The sequence below is a fragment of the Salminus brasiliensis genome, chromosome 12, assembly GCF_030463535.1.
Source record: "Salminus brasiliensis chromosome 12, fSalBra1.hap2, whole genome shotgun sequence".
Taxonomy (NCBI): Eukaryota; Metazoa; Chordata; class Actinopteri; order Characiformes; family Bryconidae; genus Salminus; species Salminus brasiliensis.
Window position 1 is genome coordinate 21979734 of NC_132889.1, and position 21161 is coordinate 22000894.

General features: G+C 42.8%; 1 protein-coding gene across 2 annotated transcripts in view; it reads left to right on the forward strand.

The window, feature by feature from the left end:
• Positions 1-204: 204 nt before the first annotated feature.
• LOC140574441 (ras-related protein Rab-37) overlaps positions 205-21161 on the forward strand; it is a 46568-nt gene continuing 25611 nt past the window's right edge. Inside the window, exons 1-2 of one of the 2 annotated variants that reach the window (XM_072694273.1) lie at positions 205-552; positions 14511-14621. In XM_072694273.1, coding sequence (XP_072550374.1) covers positions 400-552; positions 14511-14621 — 264 coding nt within the window. In that variant the 5' untranslated portion in view covers positions 205-399. Of the gene's footprint in view, positions 553-14510; positions 14622-18914; positions 19438-20267; positions 20379-21161 lie in introns of those variants that run through there. The other variant, XM_072694274.1, reaches the window with a different exon arrangement.

The window sequence follows — 21161 nt, forward strand, 5'->3', positions numbered from 1 at the left end:
TGTGTGTGTGTGTGTGTGTGTGTGTGTGTGTGTGTGTGTTTGTTTATGCTGCTCTACACTCCTCTGAGGTGATCAGGAGCGGATGGAGGCTGCGTGCGCTCTCCGTGGTGCTGAACGTAGATCTGAGTCATTCGCTTCCCGTCCGGGGGGGAGGGGGGTTGGAGGAGGGGCGGGGGGCGGGGGGCTGTCCGGGATGGTCTCCGCTTCTGAAAATTTGATAGATCCCTGCAGAAACTTCCCGAACTCGTGCTTCCGGCCGAGCGCGACGGTTGGGACTGTGCGCCTGCCTGTGTAAGCGCGCGTGTGTGTAGAGCGTGCACACGACGGGAGCGCGGAGGAGGAACAAAGTTGCCACGACGACTTACCGAGGAAGATCCCCGCCACTTCCCGACGTCAACGATGGAGCACGCGACGGACTCGGAGGGAGCGGACCACGGAGAGACCCTTTATCCGGACAGCGCTTATGGGTCGTCTGCGATGGACACGGACACGGAGCAGAGCCGGACCCAGTCCACCACCACTCTGACGTACGATGAAGAGCTCGTGCATAAGGTCAGTAGTGAGTGAGCTCGTGCAGCTTAGCTGAAGTTCTAGGAGTGTTCTGGACAACATGCCACTCAATGTGCCTCCCTAAAAAAGGTTCTCCATGGGTTCTTTAGTGAAGCCAGTGATCACTTAAATGCTTAAACTGGGCTCTGACTGGTTATGTGGTTCTTCTTGATCAGGAAAACCTTTGTGTTTGTTTAAAAGAACCTAGATGTTCTATCTAGCACCAAATAGGGTTCCACTGTTATAGTTAGTACTGTACAGAAACTCTTTTCGCTAAGAGTACATTTGCTTCAAGGTGCTTCACATGGTTCTTTGAGCGAAGCCATGGAGGAGCCTCTTTTGGGGCCCTAAAGAACTGTGTTTCTAATAGAGACGTGTGAATGTCAAGAACCTTTTAAAGGGTCTAAAGAAGCATCAGGGTTCTTCTGTCTCATCGTTCAAAGAACCATTGACGCACATTTCAGAGTGTAAACACACCATTTAATAGCAGAGGTGTAGAAAAGAGGTCCTGTTCCCAGTTCTAGGCAGAGTTCTACTTAGAATGGATGTGTACTTCTTGTCCTGTGGTAGAAAATACCCTGTTTACACCTGGTCATTTTAAGCGATTATATCTGGATAAGGCCAAGCCACATAAAAATGCATAAGTGTAAACGCAGCCAATCCGCATTTAAACCAGATACAAATCTGGTCTGGGACGCATTGGGGCCACGTTCTAGCAGCGTAAACAGATCCGTCTCTTCAAAACCCCTCCCAGTACAACCGGAACACCAGTAATAATTGCAGCCCACTGGGGAATTTACATATTCCAGCCCACATAGAGATCAGATTTCAGTCAGACTAACTGCATTTGTGTTTGACTACATGGATACAATCCAGAAACTAGTCATATGTCAAGTTACCAGGTGTAAATAAGGTCTTAATGGATAAAAGAAGCAGTCTTGGGACTGGAAGGTTGCTGGTTCAATCCCCTGGACTGGCAGGAATTAAAGGGGGGGGGGGGGGTCATAAACAGCACTCTTCTCTGTTCGGTCTGAAGGGCCCTTGAGCAAGACACCCAACCCCTAATTTTCCCCCTGGCCGCTAAGATGGCTGCCTATTGCTCAGTGTGTGTTTGTTCAGTGCCCTTAGTCACTGTGTGTGTGTGTGTGTGTGTGTGTGTGTGTGTGTGTGTGTGTGTGTGTGTGTTTACTGGCACGGATGAGTTAAACGCAGAGGCGGAATTCGTCTGGCTATAAAAGACTATCTTAATTTTAAACTTAATCATAATCCCTTAAATGTTCTTTTATAGTTTCATTATGTTTTTTTTTTTTAATATCCTCTTGTTCCGTTGGCAACGTGGTCATTGCTTTGCCGAGTCTGGCGCCTCTCACTTTCAGGCTTTAGGCTTTTATTAACGGAATACTCCTGTGTTTTTAGAGCTAATCTCTATCTGCTGCGCACTTGTTGACTCAATAAAAGCTACGAATAGAAGACAACAGGCAGAGGATGAGGTTGAAGAATATTAGCATGTTGTTTTAATGCTCATATGCAGGCTGGCTTCTTCAGCTGCCCTGTCAAATACGCTCATAAAAAGGAAAGACTCCTAAATGGTCCTTGGCTTAGACTTCTAGGAAAATCCCTTAATTAGTGTAGAAGCATTACGTTCCTCATTCACAAATTCATCATTTTACATCACATTGGAATATGAGATTCCTCTATGGTATCACTCTAAAGAACCCTTTAAGGGCCCTTTATTAAGTCCAAACTTTAAGTGAAACCAGTGGGAACCGTGTGTGGGGTGAAAAATGAGATTTAAGAGTGTGTGGAACCTTTTAAACATCTAACGTAAGGGTTCTTCCTAAAGCATTTACTTTCTAAAACCTTTAGGTCTACATAGTGTGGAGGTTCCTTAAATAGAAACATCCTCCACTTCCTCTTCCATTGCACTGAAATTGTCTTAATGGAATGAAATATGGTTTTTCCATGGTATTGCTCCAAAGAAGCATACATTACAAAGAGTTCTTTGAGCCATGCCTAAGAAGAACCATGTTAGGTTCCCTTAAGGGCCGTGATGAGCAAAAGATTTGAGAAGAGTGTGAAGGACCATTTAAAGGCTTTCTTGATGAACTTTTATGGATTCTTCAATTTGAAACTGTGAAAGAACCTCTTAAGGTGCTTTGAGGAACTTTCAATTAACCCTTTTCCTTCTAAAAACCTTTACTTGAAGGTTCCTTAAAGCACCTTAAGAGGTTCCGACCTCCAAAGGCTCCTTAAGGAGCTAATACTTTTTAACAGTGAACCTTTACATTAAGCAGAGGTTCCTGAATTAGTGTAGAAGCATTACGTTCTTCATTCACAAATTCATCATTTTATATCACATTGGATTGTTCTTTAAGGAACAGAATAAGGTTCCTCTATGGTATCACTCCAAAGAACCCTTTAAGGGCCCTTTATTAAGTCCAAACTTTAAGTGAAACCAGTGGGAACCGTGTGTGGGGTGAAAAATGAGATTTGAGAGTGTGTCGAACCTTTTAAACATCTGAAGAACCTTTACATGATGTGAAAGTCCTGTACTAACGTAAGGGTTCTTCCTAAAGCATTTACTTTCTAAAACCTTTAGGTCTACATAGTGTGGAGGTTCCTTAAATAGAAACATCCTCCACTTCCTCTTCCATTGCACTAAAATTGTCTTAATGGAATGAAATATGGTTTTTCCATGGTATTGCTCCAAAAAAGCATACATTACAAAGAGTTCTTTAAGCCATGCCTTAGAAGAACCACGTTAGGTTCCCTTAAGGGCCATGATGAGCAAAAGATTTGAGAGCGTGAAGAAATATTTAAAGGCTTTCTTGATTAACTTTTACGGATTCTTCAGTTTGAAACTAGAGGAACCTTCAATGAACCCTTTTTCCTACTAAAAACCTTTTTTGAAGGGTTCTTTAAAGCAGCTTAAGAGGTTTCTCCACTTATTTTAAATTGAAGAACCTCCAAAGGCTCCTTAAGGAACTAATACTTTTAACATTGAACCTTTACATTAAGCAGAGGTTCCTTAAAATGAAAGGTTCTTCACATGTACACCTCATTTGAATGTTCTTTAGGGAACCAAATGAGTCTATTCTGTGGAGTCCCTCTAAAGAACCCTACTGAGTGATGCCACTGATTAAACAAATTGTGATTCCATAAGGAATCATTTCAGTTTGTGAGTATGAAGAAAAATGAAAAGTTGATGATGTGAAGGTTCCATAAGACTTAAAACATGTTCTTCAGACGTACACCTCTTATTTCGTTTTTAGTTTAGCCCATTCAGATATTACTGAGAAAGTGCTGGAGCTGAGATGCATCCAGGGGTGCTCTTTCACATCTTGCTGATAAAGCATGAGTAAGGTGGTTTTAATGAATGGCAGCGTGAAGCCCCATCCTTTAGGGATCTCTTTCAACTTCGTCTGCCAGTTTCCACGCTGGAAGGTCTGAGTGAATGGCGGAGTCTCAGTGGTTACCTGGCAGGCTGAGGCGAACAGACAGGAAGCATTACTCTCACCCCACAGCAAACGCTGGAGACCCACTGTGAGGTGGCCTTTTGCCAGAGGGGACAAAAGGTGAAGCTCCAAGCGTCACGACGGATAACTCTCGTTTTTCCATTTTCTTTTCTAAAAGAGAGCAGAAAGAACAGCTCAATGATGGCCCCAGCGATGGTGAAGCACACAGGAAAAGCACTGTTTAGTGCTGGAGAGTGAGGCTGTTGTCATTCAGGCTTCACAGCAGTGTTACGCTGCCTTTGCCAGACCAGCACTATGACTCATTTTCTTTTTATCCACGTTCTCACTGAGGTGCCAACATCAAACAAACAACCAACCTCTGCTCACATCCACACTCATGCCCCTCTGTGTCTCTTCTATGGAAACAATAAACTCTGTGATTTACAGCACACTTAGAAATGACATCTGTGCGCCCCCCCCCCCCCCCCCCCCCGCCCCCCGAGTCATCAAGATATCTCATTGCAAACTGCCTGACAGAAGCCAAGATTTGTGGTGAGCTGTACTCAAGATGGACTCATTGGGGCCTCCTTTGTGCACATGAATTGTTGAATTTGCATAAACAAATGTTGTCAAGTGGCAGTTCCAAGCAAACTCTGTCAAGCAGCTTCGGAGAAACCTGACTGACCAATATGTGCTCAGAGAAATCCAGACAATCACAAATTGTGGCTTATCTCTACTGAAAATGCTCCAGGATTCCTTCGAAATGTCTTTTAACTTGCCCTGGCCAAGGCCTCTTGGTTTCCTGCTAGTGATCATGATAGACTACAGCTGGTAGCTTGATAGAAAATATACTTGTTTGAAGGTACTTGATTTGACCCACACACGGTACAATCTGAACACCAAAGGAGCTCAGTGCTGATCTGAGAAGGATGATCGTAGAGGAACACGAGTCAGGAATGTCTCTTAGAGCCATTTCTAAACAACTGCAAATTGCAAGATCATCAGTTCAAGCAACTGTCCGTAAGTAAAAGGTAGTGGGAGTTGTAGCCACTCATGTGCAAGGTCTGGAAGAAGACCCAGACTGTCTCACTCTGCTAAGAGAAAAGTTCTTTGGATAGCCAGGAACAACCCCAGAACCACCAAAGCACAGGCCTGCCATGGACTGGAAGCTGCTGGAACGCCACTGTCACCCTAGAGCTCAAGCAATGTTTGCAGCTGTGACCACATGGACGAAAGTAAGCCTTCTGGAGGAGCGTTTTATGGTCAGACCAAGGCCACAGTGACGAGAGGAATGGTTGGAGAAGTACATGTAAGACAACTGTCAAGCATGGTGGTGGACATAATGATGGAGGACTACCTCAGAATTCTTCAGCATAACCGCAAACCTTCTGCTACATGTTAATGACAATGAAAGTGCTTAGACTCATTTGAGGACCTTTATTATTATAAGACTGTGAGACATTAGGTCTGATAGGGTTAATTAAGGAATCCTTACTCACTCTTAGTATCGCAAGCATCTGGACAGTTGTGGAACCATCTAGTTGACCGTGTTGTGGACTGTGCTGAGAAACAGTGCTTTAGGCCCTATCCCTGCGTCCATTCTCCCCCCAAGCCCCTCCTGGAAGTGCACTTTTCTGAAGCTGTTGAAGGGCTGGCTAGCAATCAAGGCGGAGTTTAGAGAGTTTAGAGCAGAACTGGGACAAACAAAACTGGACTCTCGTCCCTTCACCTATATACAACACTGCTGCTTAAATATCAAATACAGCCGTTTCCAAGACGCTGGATTTAGCAGTTGCTGCTATTTTCAATGGGCTGCTGCTAAAATAGAGCACAGTGCTTCAGGATTTTTTAGATACATACACCTGCAAAGTCATATCAATCTTCATAAAGATCAAGACAACAGATTCCACTCACACTAAGTTAGGTAAGAAACATGATGGGATGGCAGTGGAACATGGGTAACTGCCTTCACGAAAGTGTAACCTGATGCAGACTCCTAGGGAGCACTTGTGGGGGGAAATTTAAAGAAATGGGACACCCAAGGGGGGTGAGGGTGCAAGTATAGGTAGGAGTAACAGGACAGGGCCTTAGTGTGTTCTTTTGTGGCAGTGTTGTTCCTGGAGGCCCCCTGCACTGCATGTTGTAGAGCGTTCCCTGCTGAAACGCTTGATAATTAGCTCATTACTTGCATCAGGTGTGTCAGGAGGAGGGGCAACTCTACAATGTGCAGGGTACTCTAGAACCAGGCCTGCAAAAGCACCAGTCCATGGCCTTGTTCCAAAGGACCCTTTTTGGAGAGTGCCTGCAGGGTTGTGGGTGCATAAATCACCATTAACAGAGTAATTTGCAAGGCTTAATCTACCTAGGCTTAATCTGTGTTTGGTAAATCTGCTCCTTGTGTCCTATTCTTTATTTAGGTCTGCACTGACAGTTTGCAAGATGTTTTCACTCTCCGTAATTTGCACCTTCTTGTCTACAGGAGCACCATAATTAGTTTGCTGCTGTGGTGAGACGAGCTGGGAGGGGGAAATGATTTTGCGAAGATGCCCGGTTAGCAGGCGTGACAGTCAGCAGGGTTTTTTCTATCAAGAACGTTGTGACTGGCGCCGCTCCAGACATGAGGTTGAAAAAATAGAGGACAGTAGGAGCTAAGAGAGAAGAGAGAGAAAGAGAGGCCAAAGTTTATTAACAGCAGAACGAAAATAAAAAATGAGCAGAGTCAGCAAATTCACACTGACACCCGAGTGTTCAGTAATACCCGGAGCAATCGCTCAGCACTGCAGTCTTATAATTTAAGGTGCAAAAACTTTCTTTGGAGCGATGCAATGAGCTTCCCAAAGCAATTGTTCTCAGACTGCTCCTCATGGACCTTCAGGAAGTCAGGATTTTTGCTACAGCTCCACTCCCAACACAGGCAGTGTTCAGAATGCCAGCCCAAATCTGTTTTTTTTTTTTGGCAGACCTAGATTGTATCCAGGTTGACTTATTGATAGTCTAGACATCAGAAAGCCCAACCACATGTGGAGGTGTTGTACAGATGCGTCTCGGATGTCATTCACAACATGACAGACAACAACCATGTCAAATCCAGACCTCTCTCTCTCTCTCTCTCTCTCTCTCTCTAGTTGCTAGTGCTATTATTATTATTATTATTATTATTATTATTATTATTAATAATAATAATAATAATAATAATAATAACCATCATTGTGTTATTTTACCATCTCTACTATGATTACATCAGCACACCTGAGCAAAATAACAGTCTTGGTGGTACAGTGACCTTTTCCCCAATATCTTATAGGTACTTCTGGCCAGAGGACGATGGGTCCTACTTGTGAGTCTTGGTTCCTCCCAAGGTTTCTTCGTCCAGCTCCAGAAGGAGTTTTTCGTTGCCACTATCACCTTTGGCTTGCTCACTGAGGTTCTTAGGTTTATATGATTTGTTGCTCTCCTGTCCTCTTACTGAGTCCTGTTAAGCTGCTTTGTGACAATGCCAGTTATAAAAAGCGCTTTACAAATAAATTTGATTAGATTAGATTTTATCTAATTTGAGAAACTAATCTGATTTGCTTGCAGTCTGAACATAGCCTTAGACATCCCTGAGGTCTGGTTTGGGAACCACTGGCCCAAAAAAAACTTTTAATGGATGCTTCTTTAAGGAAGCAATAGATTGTAAACATGATGTGTAAGACACAAACGTTTTATACCAATTAACTCAAATGGTTCCCCAAATCCAGGTTAACCTAAACCTGGACTAAATGGGATTTATGAGTGAAAAACTTTGTGATAAAAAATTTAACTAAACCACCATTATCCCACCGTTTAACTCCCCCCTAGCACTAGCAATACTCCCGTCACAGGAGGGTAACAACTTAACACGTCTACTCCGATACATGCAAAGCCAGCCACCACCTCTTTTTTTAAAACTGCAGCTGGTCATCAGCTAACAGACGCCTCCGACAGTCAATCCTCCCAGCACCATGAACTCTCCCAGAAAAAGCACGGCAAATTGTGCTCTATGACTCTAGTTGACCTTCAGCTCATGTGTGGTTTCACCAGAGCGTCCTATTCTATTGGCAGTGTCTTTCTATGGAGATGATACAAGCTGTGTATGAATATTTGATCACCAGTGTTAGCATGGTTCACGCTAAAGCAGTTAAATAAACCAAGTAGCACCCAGTGGAAAGAATGTCTGGATACTTTTGGACACACAGTGCCTGCCTGAAGCGAGAACCGCCTGTGAGCTGCATCTGTCGTCTTTTGCTGTGGCCACTTGAGTGCCCTTTTTCTTCCTGTTGTCTCCTAGCTGTAAACCAATCAAAGATCTCCTCTGAGGAGATGCTGCATTAGTGTTGTGGCACATGGTCACGTCTTCCTCTTGTCATTTTCATTTTTAATGGCTGTGTTTCTCCTCTTCACTTCCGGATGCACGTGGAGGCACGGGGAGGATGGAGGAGAGGAAATGAGGCTATTAAAGAAAGATGAGACACAAAACTCTTTATTCCCTCTCAGCAGAGCCGTGTAGAAGTCCAGTGCCGACATTGTGCATCCTCTCCTTCATCCGGTTTGAGATACACAGCCCCCCAGACATGTTTTTCCTTGATATGCTCCACGGTTTAAAAATTCAAATCAAACCACATTTCAGACTTAAATTAAGGGTATTTGCGTACATTTTAAGATACATAGGCTTGCTTCTCAGCTTTCAAACCCCTTTGAAGTCTGTAGTTGCCATAGCAGTTCAACATGATGTCAAGAGCTGGGCCAATGAAAATCATCAGGCGGAAAAGCAAGATTAAACCCATTAGAGACATCTGCCAAACCTTGGTATTACCAACATCAACTGTGTGAAATATCATAAAGAAGAAAGAATGCACTAGTGAGCCTATTAAAGACACAGTCCATAAGTTTGGGGGATTTGGGGATTTAGAGACCTCTCTGGTAAGAATGTGTAATTGCACATGTATGTGGACAAGTACTTCTAAGGGCCCTATCTTACACCCTGCGCAAGGCGCGTCACGATGCTCATTGCTACCCCTGCCTTCCATCTGCGTTGTTTAAATATCTATGTCTATGGGTGGGGTGGTCTCGAAATGAGGTGTGTTCAGGTAAATTTCTGGTATTTCTATCTTGGCAACAGAAAACACAGGAGCGCCACTGACTGAAAACAACCTAGGCAGGCATCAACAATCAGGCGTTTAATGCTATCCTGGAAGCGAATTGCCAACATGGGCACGTACACCACAGTGGTCAAACCCATAGCGTGTGCCAGTTGGCAGTTATTCAAACTTTTACAGCTACAATAAACCAAATACGAAATAAAATGTATTACATTATTCTAGAGGTGAGGCCTCCACCGCCCAGTAGAGTCCACTAGCTATATAAATAAAGCAATCATTCATATAAAGCATCTGTGGTCTGGTCCAAAACCAGACATGATCTGGCAACCCAGTTTTAAAGGGCATGACGTTGCACACAGTACAGCGTATATTTATTTGTATTTTGGAGATTTTGTGGTGGGGATACAGTGTATTGTTTGCTGAGTTCATGGGTCAGGCTGCTGTCTCGCTTTGTCGGCTGAAACGTGATTTTAAAAAATGAAAAGGGAAAAAAAAAAGAAATGTTAACAATTTCAACTACATTCAAAGGACTAGCAGTTTTTCTTTCACAAAACATTAACAGAAGATTTTGTCTTATCAAGATGTTTTTAAGCATGTTCTTAATACCTCACTTTCAAACTATTGCAATGGAATGGACAGTGTATTCAGTCTTTAGCCATCAATGCTTTTCTCAAAGGTATTCTGCCAAGCTATGAATGCTGCTTGTGAACATTCTTCAGATGAAGCTATGAATAGTGCTGTGAGACTGAGAGTCAAGGTCTTCAGCTTTTATCAAATTGGGCGTAGGATGGTTAGAGTCTGCTCTGTTTCTCCAGGGCATGACCATCTAAAAGCAATTGCGAGTCAGACACAGTTATCGTTTTATAATGTTATCCACTGCTTTCATTCATTTCTCATTTCAGAGACACTTTTTAACTGTCAGAGCTGTTCCAGCTTTGTGAGATCAAGGAAGAGGCGACCCTTCTGCAATGTTTGGGTCCCTAAATCAGTGGTTTTGGAAAAAAAAATTTATAGGTTTATAGAACCTCCAGATATCATAGAGGTTGTATACCATCCGCACGTCCATTTATCTTATCATTGGCTTGTCCTGGTCCGGATCAAGTGGATAAGAAGCCTACATGGAATAGCTCGGCTCCATGAAGGAATACCCCCTGGACAGGGCGCCAGTCCATCGCAGGGTAAAACACACATCCATTCATTCTGTTAAAAGGAGAAGATGAAGGAACTTTTAGAGATTGTTTCACTTGAAACTGTTAAGGAACCTTGTATGGTGCTTTAAGGAACATTTAAGAACAGGATCTTAGAGGAACCCATTCTTGAGGATGACACCCTTTGCAAAGGTTTTTCAGTGAGATACATTTTAAGCAGTTCCTAATAGTTGGAACCAAATCTAGTAGCCTTCTTAGATCTTCTAAGAGCCTTCGTTCAAAGGGGTTCTCTGGGGAACCAGGTTTTTGTTCTGAAGATTCCTTGGGGAAGGTTCTACAGGCACCTCTAACAGCTGAGTTCTTGGAGAAGCCCCAGGGTTCTTGGAGGGTTTTTTCTTCTTTTTACCATGTGTGTAGTTTGGGAGGTGGGAGGAAACCGGAACACCTCTGAGAAACCCCATATGAACACCGGGAGAACACACCCACCACTCAGACAGTGAACCTAAAAATCCCAAGCCAGTGGAGCTGTGCTTTGTTTTTCTAGAGCTATATAGTCAAGCTGAGGACCATTTAGAACCTTTATTTATTAAGAGTCTACGGGTCTACGTATGGGTTGGGTAATTGCCGATCCAAACTGGGGCCAAATTGGATAAAAAAATAAAAAAATAAACCATTGTGTGTCTGTTGCACTGGAAATGGGAGATCACCAAACGACATGCAGTGTCCATTGTACGTTGCATCCTGCAACCCTGCACCCTGCCGTCCCTGGCTCTTCTCTACTCAGAGCGCCAAGGGCTATATGTACATTGCCATCAGGTGAAGAGGTGCTGGTCCATTGCTTTGTAGATCTTTGGAGGCCAGCATCAGGGTTGTGAATCCTATACATTCATCTACTGGAAGCCACTTCCATTCACTTTCATGGAGCCTGTAGAAACAGTGCTGTGTGTTGTGGATTCGTTAGGTCTGCTTGGATCACACTGGAGACAGATGTTTATTGGCTGCTGCAAAACTGTTCCCAAATGTGGAATTTCTGTAGGAAGCAGCAGATGAGCTGCTCACATGAGCTGGTTTGTCACGTTTAAGTGATGGAGAGCTGAAATGAAGAAATCCCTATGCTGGAGGTCTTGCTTGGAGACTGATGTGCTGCTATGGTAACCATCTACTTTTTCTTGTTCTCCTCCTCCTCCTCCAGCCACTGGTTTTAGCCTGCATCCTCCTTCACCTGCTAAGTGAGTGATGACGGCTTTTAAACGGTATTAATGTTGGATGAGACCGTGATGAAAAAGTAATTGAGTTTGGATGCCTGTGGTCTCATGGTGGGCTCTTGTGACCACAGGGCGCATGACTCAGATCATGAAGGTGCTTCTAAGGAGCTTGAGAGGCGTTGCCCTGCCCTCCACCAATTTGTACTGCTCTGTGATACTCCAACCACCCTTGAAGGTGCTTTTATGACAGCGTTCCTATTTCTAACACCCGTCCCTGCCACATCAAATATCCATGAACTGCACCCAGAGTGGCATTCTATAAAACAGGAGAGTCGCCAGAAATAACATCATCTCTGATTAGAATGAGAGAGAGAGATAGAGAAAGAGGGAGAGAGAAAGAGAGAGAGAGACCAAGGCAATGAAACGCCTCCTCTGCATGAGGATTAGAGTTTTTCGGGTTCTGAGCACTGACAGCATGTTGAGTTGTGTGGAAAGAAGAATGCGTTACGGATGTGGCAGATAAGGCTGCGACTGGCTGGAGGTGATAAATGTCAACAAAAGAGCGCCGTACGCATCTGCAGCCCCACGGCCAGCCACCAGGGCCAACTCTAGACGGGATAACCATGGCAACGGGAGGCGAATCACGCCCACGTAAGGCTTCTGCTCCCCGCGGTGCCGAGGCGTGACCCGGTACGATGGGGGGGGTTGTAGAGAGGGATGCTTATCTTGTGGGTGAAGGAGAGGGGCAGATCAAGATGGGGAGAGATAGACCAGGAAGGAGGAACAGAGAGAGAGAGAGAAATCTGACAAATGCTGACTATGGAGCATATGACACAGACACAGAAGGGGAACTTCATTTCTGTAGAATTAAATCATTCAGATGTAAGCAAACTCATTTTGTTTCCGTCACAGAGCTCAAGCCTAGTTCTGGACTACACGGCATTCAGAACGGAGACTGTCCATCGAAAGGAACATGCAGTCCAGGACTAGGCTTAATCTCAGTCCAGTAAACCAAAACATTAGACCTAGTTCTGGGTGATATGACCTTTCCTTCAGTGCAAGCTGTTGCTCAGTTAACTCAGTGATTGAGTTCTCCTGGACTGGAGTGGAGACACCGGAGTGCATATGCGGTAGTATGTTTTTCAGGGGACAGTATATAAACACACACAGTGAGGACAGTATTGACAGTAGGGCTGGGCAGTATGTTTGTAAGGTTCTGTTTCTAAGGTTTTGTGCTACATCACAGTATTTTAATTTATTTATTTTGCATGACTGAGACTGAGAACACAACTTGAGGTTAATGGCTTATATATATTTTTTTTTGTTTAGTAGCACAAAGAATATATAAACTTTTAATTTCGTCTTGTATAAACTAAAGGATTTGAGTACCTGTGTTTGCTTCATCCAACAAAAAAAGTGTGTATATATATATATATATATATATATATATATATATATATATATATATATATATATATATATATATATATACAAAACAGTTATGTAATGGCAACCATTTTTTACATATTATTCAGGTATTAAAATGGCTGTTCAATCAGTTACAATTTCCTTGGCCTCACTCTAGTAGTGGCCGGTATGGGAGAAAATTCATATCACTTCATTTTTGGAATTTACTTTAAAAACTGACAGTTTCTTTAAAACGTCCTTCAAAGTTTCTAAAGAACTGACTTTTCGAAAGGAAACATTTTTAAAGTGCAGTTTTACCCCAGAAAGCCCGTAATCTCTCAACAGGCTAGCAGATAACGTTATAGGGTCATTCAGCAATATTTGAATAGGTCTTAGGAAGGTCAACCTGTAATGTTAGAGTTAACGTTCCAGGAACGCTCTGATAATGCGTGACACGATAATGGTTTGCATTACAACGCATTACTTTATTAGAACGATTCTCACACAGCATTCCTAGTTAGACAAAACTAAAGTTCTGGAACGTTATGGTAACTTTCACAAAACTGAGAATACAAGTTTGGTAAATAAAATACAACACAATAAAACCACTGATAACACTGAACTGATAAATAATCACTTTGATATCACACCGATAAATAATATTTCATGAATGTATAAGAATGTTTGGCGCATTGGATTTGGAGCATTCATCTAAACATAGAATAGAATGTTTTCAGTATTTACACTAACAATAAAAAGATTTAAATGAAGAACTTGCAGTACTTTTTGAAATATGCTACCAAATATGAAAAACCTGTATTCAACTGTGACTATAGATGAGTAAAAAAACAAAAAAAAACAAATAAAGGAACGTCACAAAAGTCGCAACATTCTCATAACGTTACACCAAACAAAAATATACATTTTTCAGATGTACATAAATGTTAAAGTGTTATTCCAACAAAGTTTCTGTATAATTTAATTAATTAGTCACAATTTTAAGTCATTCACAGAGGTGTGAGGTGTGAAATTCTTGGTTCTAGATACATTTGCAGAGAATTATTCACAGTGGTGGTGAAACGTACCAAGACTTTAGTACCCCTAAAAGCTACATCCTAGAAAATACAAGCACAAATATGTTGTCTGATACCCAAGTTAATGGTTAATATAGTTTTGAGATGAGGCATTGACTTATTTAAACCCAGTCATGGTAGAGGGGTACATGCAAAACCTGTGTAGGTTCACTGCTTGTTCTGAATAGTAAATAAAAATGGGCTATGTTTGCATTGTAGATATAATAACTCCACCACTGTAAAACAGTCAATTGCTCTACAATCTCAACAAGTGAATTATGGTAGAATACAGCTCAACCCCCTGTCCTGCTGATTTGGGTACTTTCCCTTCCACAACACGGCTGATCGAACTAATTAGCTCATTAACAAGCTCTTCCTGAGCTGAAGTGGTTGTGCAACAGCAGGCAGAAACAAGATAAGGGGTACTCTAGGCCCAGAGTGGTGGGGGTGGGGGCAATTCCACCCGTATACTGTGTGAAACTGCAATAGATGAGAGGGGAAGTACCTCCAAGGTTTTATCCAATTGACTGGCTTATCTCTTTGTCCATCACAGACCATACTGGTAGGAGACAGTGGAGTTGGGAAGACCTCGCTGCTGGTGCAGTTTGACCAGGGCAAATTCATCCCAGGTTCCTTCTCCGCTACCGTCGGCATCGGCTTCACAGTGAGTATTCCACCTGGCGGAGCAGAACTGTGTTGGGCTGCCTGCTAAGCCAGGCGCCACTAGATGTCACGCCTTCACTCCATGAGGCAGAACTCGGCTCCATCAGAGATAACAGCAAGAGCTCCATTGGCTCTCCATGTTCTCTTGAAAGGGGAGAGAATAAGTGGGTGAAGGACGCCAGAAGACCTGCCACCCGAGCTGAGCTCTATTGTGTATAATCGCTGTGCAGGAAAAACTGCAATCAAGCGCATAACAGAATAATGATGCGTACAGTGATTGCCCTTTGTTGCCATTCACGTCAAACCCACGCCCTCCCCCCACATGATTTATACGTTTATGATGATAATACTGAGCAACCGGTACAATCCAGTGATGGGCTCCGTGGGGGCTTTTACTGGTGCTTTAAATGCCAATCACACTCCATTTATATTCATAACACGGACTGTGCTACTCCAGGGGGGCTCAGGGTTGAGGTAAAGCTGGTGTCTGATTACGGTAATAGGATAATGATATGGCTACTACTGACTCTGATTGTAATTGCAGAGGCATCCCTTCGAGCTCGGCTGGATCGCTCGCTTGTTGTTTTGGACCGTGGGTAGACGGGTGGTGCAAAAATGAATGGTATTTCTTTTAAAAATTGCTGCGGTGCTAAATTACAAAGTCGTTAGCTAGATGCGAGCAACCGGTGCTGTGTATTAAACTGATCTCATAGAACTGCTAACCTCACCAAAGTACCACAAACAAACCAATAGTCCTGTTTACATCTGGTCATGTAAACGCACCCAATGCTCATTTAAACCAGATCCAAATCCAATCCCTCAAACCACTTCAGGAGGTGGTCTGATCAGTATTGAAGAGCCACAGTTCTAACAGTGTTAAACACAGCCGCCTCTCCAAGACGCATTCCACAACCCAAAAACCAGTAATAACTGCAGCGCATTTATTAAAGACTTTGCTTATTCTGTCTCACACTGCACTGATTTCAGTCTGACTAACCGGAGATGCCTTGAGTGACGATTGAGTGTAAATGGCTGGATGTGGCTGAAATCTTATCAGGATACAATCCGGATACGAGTCACATGAACTGAGCAGGTGTAAACAGGGTCCTTCAGTAGGCTGACTACATTGCTTTGGCAGTACAGTTTGCATAGTTGGAACTGTCAAACAGTATAATAGTGTTATAAGTTTAGAAGTCAGCTTTCTTTCATTCAGTGCAATCTCAATGCACAGGACTGTTAGCTTGCTTGTAATATATCAACCCTTTTAACATCCCTGTAATTCAGAGGATCCAGTGGTATCTGAGAGAGGACTTTATGTACAGCAAAGCGTATCAGACTTGTTTGTTTACCACAGGGCGTGATGATGATGGTGGTGAGTTCTGAAATTCAGAAAATCCCAGGAATCCAGTTTAGGCCTGGAGTTCCTAAAATGAGCATGATGGAGGCTACAGAATTAGGATTGCTGGGCTTTCTTGGAAGCCAGGTTGGCAATCTGAAAGTGCTCTATTTCTTTTAAAGACAAAGTGACAAAATGTAGCATTCTCTTCAAAAACAGGATGAACCCAAAAGCACTGAGCACCTAACCTTGAACAAATTTGACTGCCAAAGCTTTCTTTTGATCATCACACATTTTTGCAGCTGCTATCGCCATGGCAACATACACAGACTGAGGACTTTATTTGGACGACCTGTGCACCTTCTCATTCAAGCATCGTCGTCTAATCAGCCAATCGTGCGGCAGCAGTTCAATGCAGATACGGGCCAGCAGCATTTTGAGCATCGTATGCACCGTTGGTGCCAGATGGGCTGGTTCGAGTATTTCTATGACCGCTGATGATTGCAGAATGGTGCAATGAGGAAAAGAACGTCTAGTGAGCAGCAGTTCTGTAGACAGAAATGACACTCTGCATAAACGTAAGCAGGGGGGAAAAGCCTCTTACAACACACACCACATCAAACCTTGAGGCAGATGGTCTACAACAGCAAAAGACCATGTAAGGTTCCACTTCTATCTGCCAAGAACAGAAAGCTGAGGCTACAGCGAGCACAGGCTCATCAAAAGTTTGAGAGTTGAAGGTTGGAAAAACATAGCCTTCTTCTGAGGCACACCAATGTTTTGGCACCAACAGCATGGTGTTAATAAATCTGTGAACCCAACCAATTACAAGAAAGTGCTCATACACTCTTTAGGTCTTCATGAATTCACAGTATGAATAATGCTTCAAAAGATAAAACTCAGGTTAATTAGCTTTTATCTACCACCCACCATGTCAACCATTTATAGTAATTGGACATGCAGGCAAATCTGAGGTCAGGGATTTTTACTGACTATGGTTTCTTTTTTTATATGGGTACAGATATATATATACACTATTATAATAATATTAAAAAAATCCTTCTTTCCTTCCTGCTGCCGTCAGACTCCACAACCCGCACTGCTCCCAGTGGACCACATACACACACACTTAAACTACACACAATGTAAAAATACTATGTGCAATACCCCCCCCCACCCCATGTGCAATTAAGAGTCATTTGCAATAAGCCTGTAAATAATATTGTAATTGATAAATAATGTAATTTATTTATCTACATTTTTGTAACTGAGTGTCTTGCTATCCCTTTCTGCTGTGACACTGAGAATTTCCCACTGTGGGACTATGAAAGGATTATCTTATCTTATCTTAAACAGCTACCCATTCCTATATGCAGTTGTCTCTCTGTAATCTACATTTACTGAAAAAAAAAAAGATATTATAATTAATCACAGTACTGATATTGTCATATTGGCTAGCCTTGACTGCTGTTCAGGAGAATTCTTAGAGAGAATGTAAATAGGGCAGTCTCCATTACATACACTTAAATCTATGCAGCACAGACAAGTGGCACACTTTGGGCACAGACAGCTAGATTAACATTCAAATCAGTTAGTAGCTTGTGGAATTACTGCTGGGATGATCTGCTGTGTGAAAATGTGAAAATGAGAAAAATCCTCAGGAAGAGGAGCTGTGGAAACATCTGCCCACTCAGATCACGAGCTATAGGAAGCAGAGGAGACAAACACAGCAGGGCCATAAAGATTAGAACATGCCTGTAGCCAAATATGATGAGATTTTTTTTTTTTAAGGAAAAGATCATAGGAACAATATTTGGCAGTGGTCTATCTTCTGGCATGAAGACACACATTACTGAAGCAACTGCAGAATCAGACTGAATGAGACTGAGGCAAGCTGTGCGCTTTGAGGAGCTGTGATTCATGTTTCCAATAATGCGTCTATGGGCATTGTTTAAGCCCTTGGTCAGATGGGGGAGACAAAGTCTTTGCAAACTATTTATGACATGGACCTTTTTTCTCAGCAGCTTTTCTCAACAGCAGCTATTGCATATGTTTCCGGATTAAACTGAACAGACAGCCGTGTTTAAAGACCAGGCCTAATGTCCTTCCTCTATAGAAAGTGACCAGTGACATCAATCTTATCTGGGCTAATGTATCTGCAGCAAGGCAAATGTATTAAAATGATTAGGCTACAGACATAAAGACGGTAAAGACACACTTAAGACAAAATTAGGGCTATTATGATTAATCAAACTTTCCTTTATTAAAAAATAATAACTGATTAAAACCTTGCAGGCTGAAGGCTGTCCAGAAGGGGGCGCTATTAGCACTGAAGCCACTATATGGATGAAAAATTTTTATAAATTTGGGTTATTCATGCACCCATGAATAAATCATATCGATTCTTTGTTTGATTTATAACTAATTCTGGAAAAACTGTGGATACTTGATCTTATCCTTCAATAGAAATATTAAAAGTAGAATATTAATATAACTGATGTACTGTCAATCCTATAAAATTGATAAAATTGCTACATTGTGTGATAGCAATTTATTTTTATTTTATTTTAGATACTGGGCAAAAGCAAAATATATATAATAATATTATATATAATTAATGCATGGCCAATTCTCACAGATTTACTAGGTTTCCCGTCGTATTACACATTATGGCGCCAGTGTAAAATTAGCTAGCTAACAGTGCTGTCAAACGTTGATGAAAACTATGACTACCGACAACATAAATTATTGCGTATTGCATCATTTTGTAAGTATGGTATCGCTATGAACTTTTTAAAAAACAATGTTCTTGTATTACTCTGAGGGGCTGGTTAGGGTAGTGGCTAAAGGTCACTAGGCTAAAGCTAGCTACCTGCTCAGCACTCAGCACCATGTTCAGGGTAACGCTCTACCGGTGTGTGCACTGACTCCTCCCCCTCTCCTGCCGCGGCTCGGAGCGCCCCACTGCGGTCCGGAGCTCCGGGCGAGCGCCTGTTGCCTGTTCTGCGTGGCTACTGCTCGCTTCGCCTCTACAGGGACTCCACCGCTTGTGTGAGTGTGAGCGTGCGTGAAGCAGCGGGTCCACCCGGGACGAGCGCCGCTTCTGAGGAGCGAAGGATGGGGGCGAGGCGGGGACAGGAGTCGGTGAACGAGTAACGCCTTCTGGCTCGGGCGGAAAGGACGGCTGCTCAACTTGAGCTACTTCACACACACACAAACACACACACTCACACACCGCTGGGGCTAGTTTGGAGGCTGACGCTCGCAGACCTTGCAGACTCAGGGCTTTTTGGGCGGTTTTCGAGCGGCGGTATGCGAGTGTGGCAGCCGGAGCTGAGTGTGTGAACACCGCTGGTCAGGGCTGCTGGGCACTATGTCTCTGAGACAGGCGTCTCTGGATCAGGAGGTTAAAAACGGAGCGTCAAGAAATGTGCTGGAACGATGCGCCTCAGTTAATGAGTACTTTGACATTTCCTTCAAGGTGTGTATGATTGTTTGTTTGATTAGTCATCATTTTTTTTTTATCATTAGCATCATCATTATCGTTGCTCCTCTTCTTGTTGTTATTGTTAATTTTTTAAATATATTAGTCTAATTCGCAACCTGTAGCGCGCGTGGGAACATCACACACTCCTGATCCATCAGCACACACACTGCCAAACTCAGATTTCCAACCCATTTATATGATAGAACATGAATATTCTATAGGTATTGTGAAGATATGTTGATATTCTATTTATAGCACAGCAGGAAATGGCCATGTTCTAGATGTATATGCACGTTATGTGGCTAATGTATTGATGTATTGTAGATATGTGGGCATTATGTAGAAATTCTGTGATTTCTCTTGCCCTAAATAAGAGACTTCTAACAGACAGGCAGTTCAGTATCTAATGAAGCCACAAAGTTTCAGTATTTCCTGTCTGATTCCTGCAGCAGAGGCAGTACAGCAGCATGCTTGGTCTTGAACCGAGGCTCTTTCTGTAAATGTTTGCTAAGGGAGGGATTCCTCGAGATCCACTCGGAGATATTAAGCTTCAGTTAATGCATAACCAGTTGGATAATCTCTCAGCTGAATTGAGTTGTAAAAAAATGCAGTGTATTTCGCCACCCGAGCTTCCGGAGGATTGAACGCTCTGTCATGACCTCCACAAATAGACCACAAACGTGTGGCATCCCACCACTGCAGTGCTGCCAGATCTACCGTTTTATCCTTTAACACTTGTCTCGAAATTGTTGCCTAGCAAGCTGTGAACTTGAACACTGAATGGATGTGGAATTAACGGCTCTCTCTGACCCCGACACCTGTAGGTGATGCTGCTGGGCGACTCGGCTGTAGGGAAGACTTGCGTCCTGGTGCGCTTTAAAGACGGTGCCTTTCTGGGAGGCAACTTCATTGCCACCGTGGGAATAGACTTTAGGGTGAGCGAGAAGTGGTCAGAGCTGGTGTTCGACCAGACACACATGCACACACTCACAAAACACTCAACACAAATGAGCTATTTTCTCTGAGATATATATGTGCACATTGTAGGTTTACACATACTCACTGTAGCCCATCTGTTGCTGCACAGTTTATTAACCCCCCTCTACTCCGTCCGTCAGTGGAAAGGCACCACCATAAGGCCCACTGCTGACAAGATATTATTTGGGTAATGGACCAGTCTCGGCATAGCAGTGACACTCACGTAGTGTTCATTGTGTTGGTATTGTAGCTTTACTGGCCGGCAGATCAGATCTGATTTTTTTGGTATATCTGGTTTGAGCAGGACAGATTTTCAGGAGATTTTCAGTTGTTTCCAGTCAGAACTGAGCCTCATTTTATGTGGCTTCTAATCAGATTAGGTCAGATTTCATGCGCTTTTTTTTTTTTGTCATTTGGGGAACAGCAGTTCTTGGGGTTTGATTTTTGTGACAAGAAGTGGAGTTATTCATCTATCAGGAGAAATTAGATCATCTGCGTCCCTTAGGAAGGGGGTCGTCACATGGATTTAAGTGAAAAAAACGGGTTTCCAAATAGGGGTCCAAAAAAAAGAGAGAAAATGGAACCCCTAACAACCATGCAATTACTGGTAGACCACCAAAACTGTCCACATTAGAACAGTGGTGCACATCCAGATGTTATAGCTTGAACATGTTATTAAATGTTGTTATTTTTTAACATAATTTGTTTGTCAAAGTTTTCCCATTTATCATACCCAATGT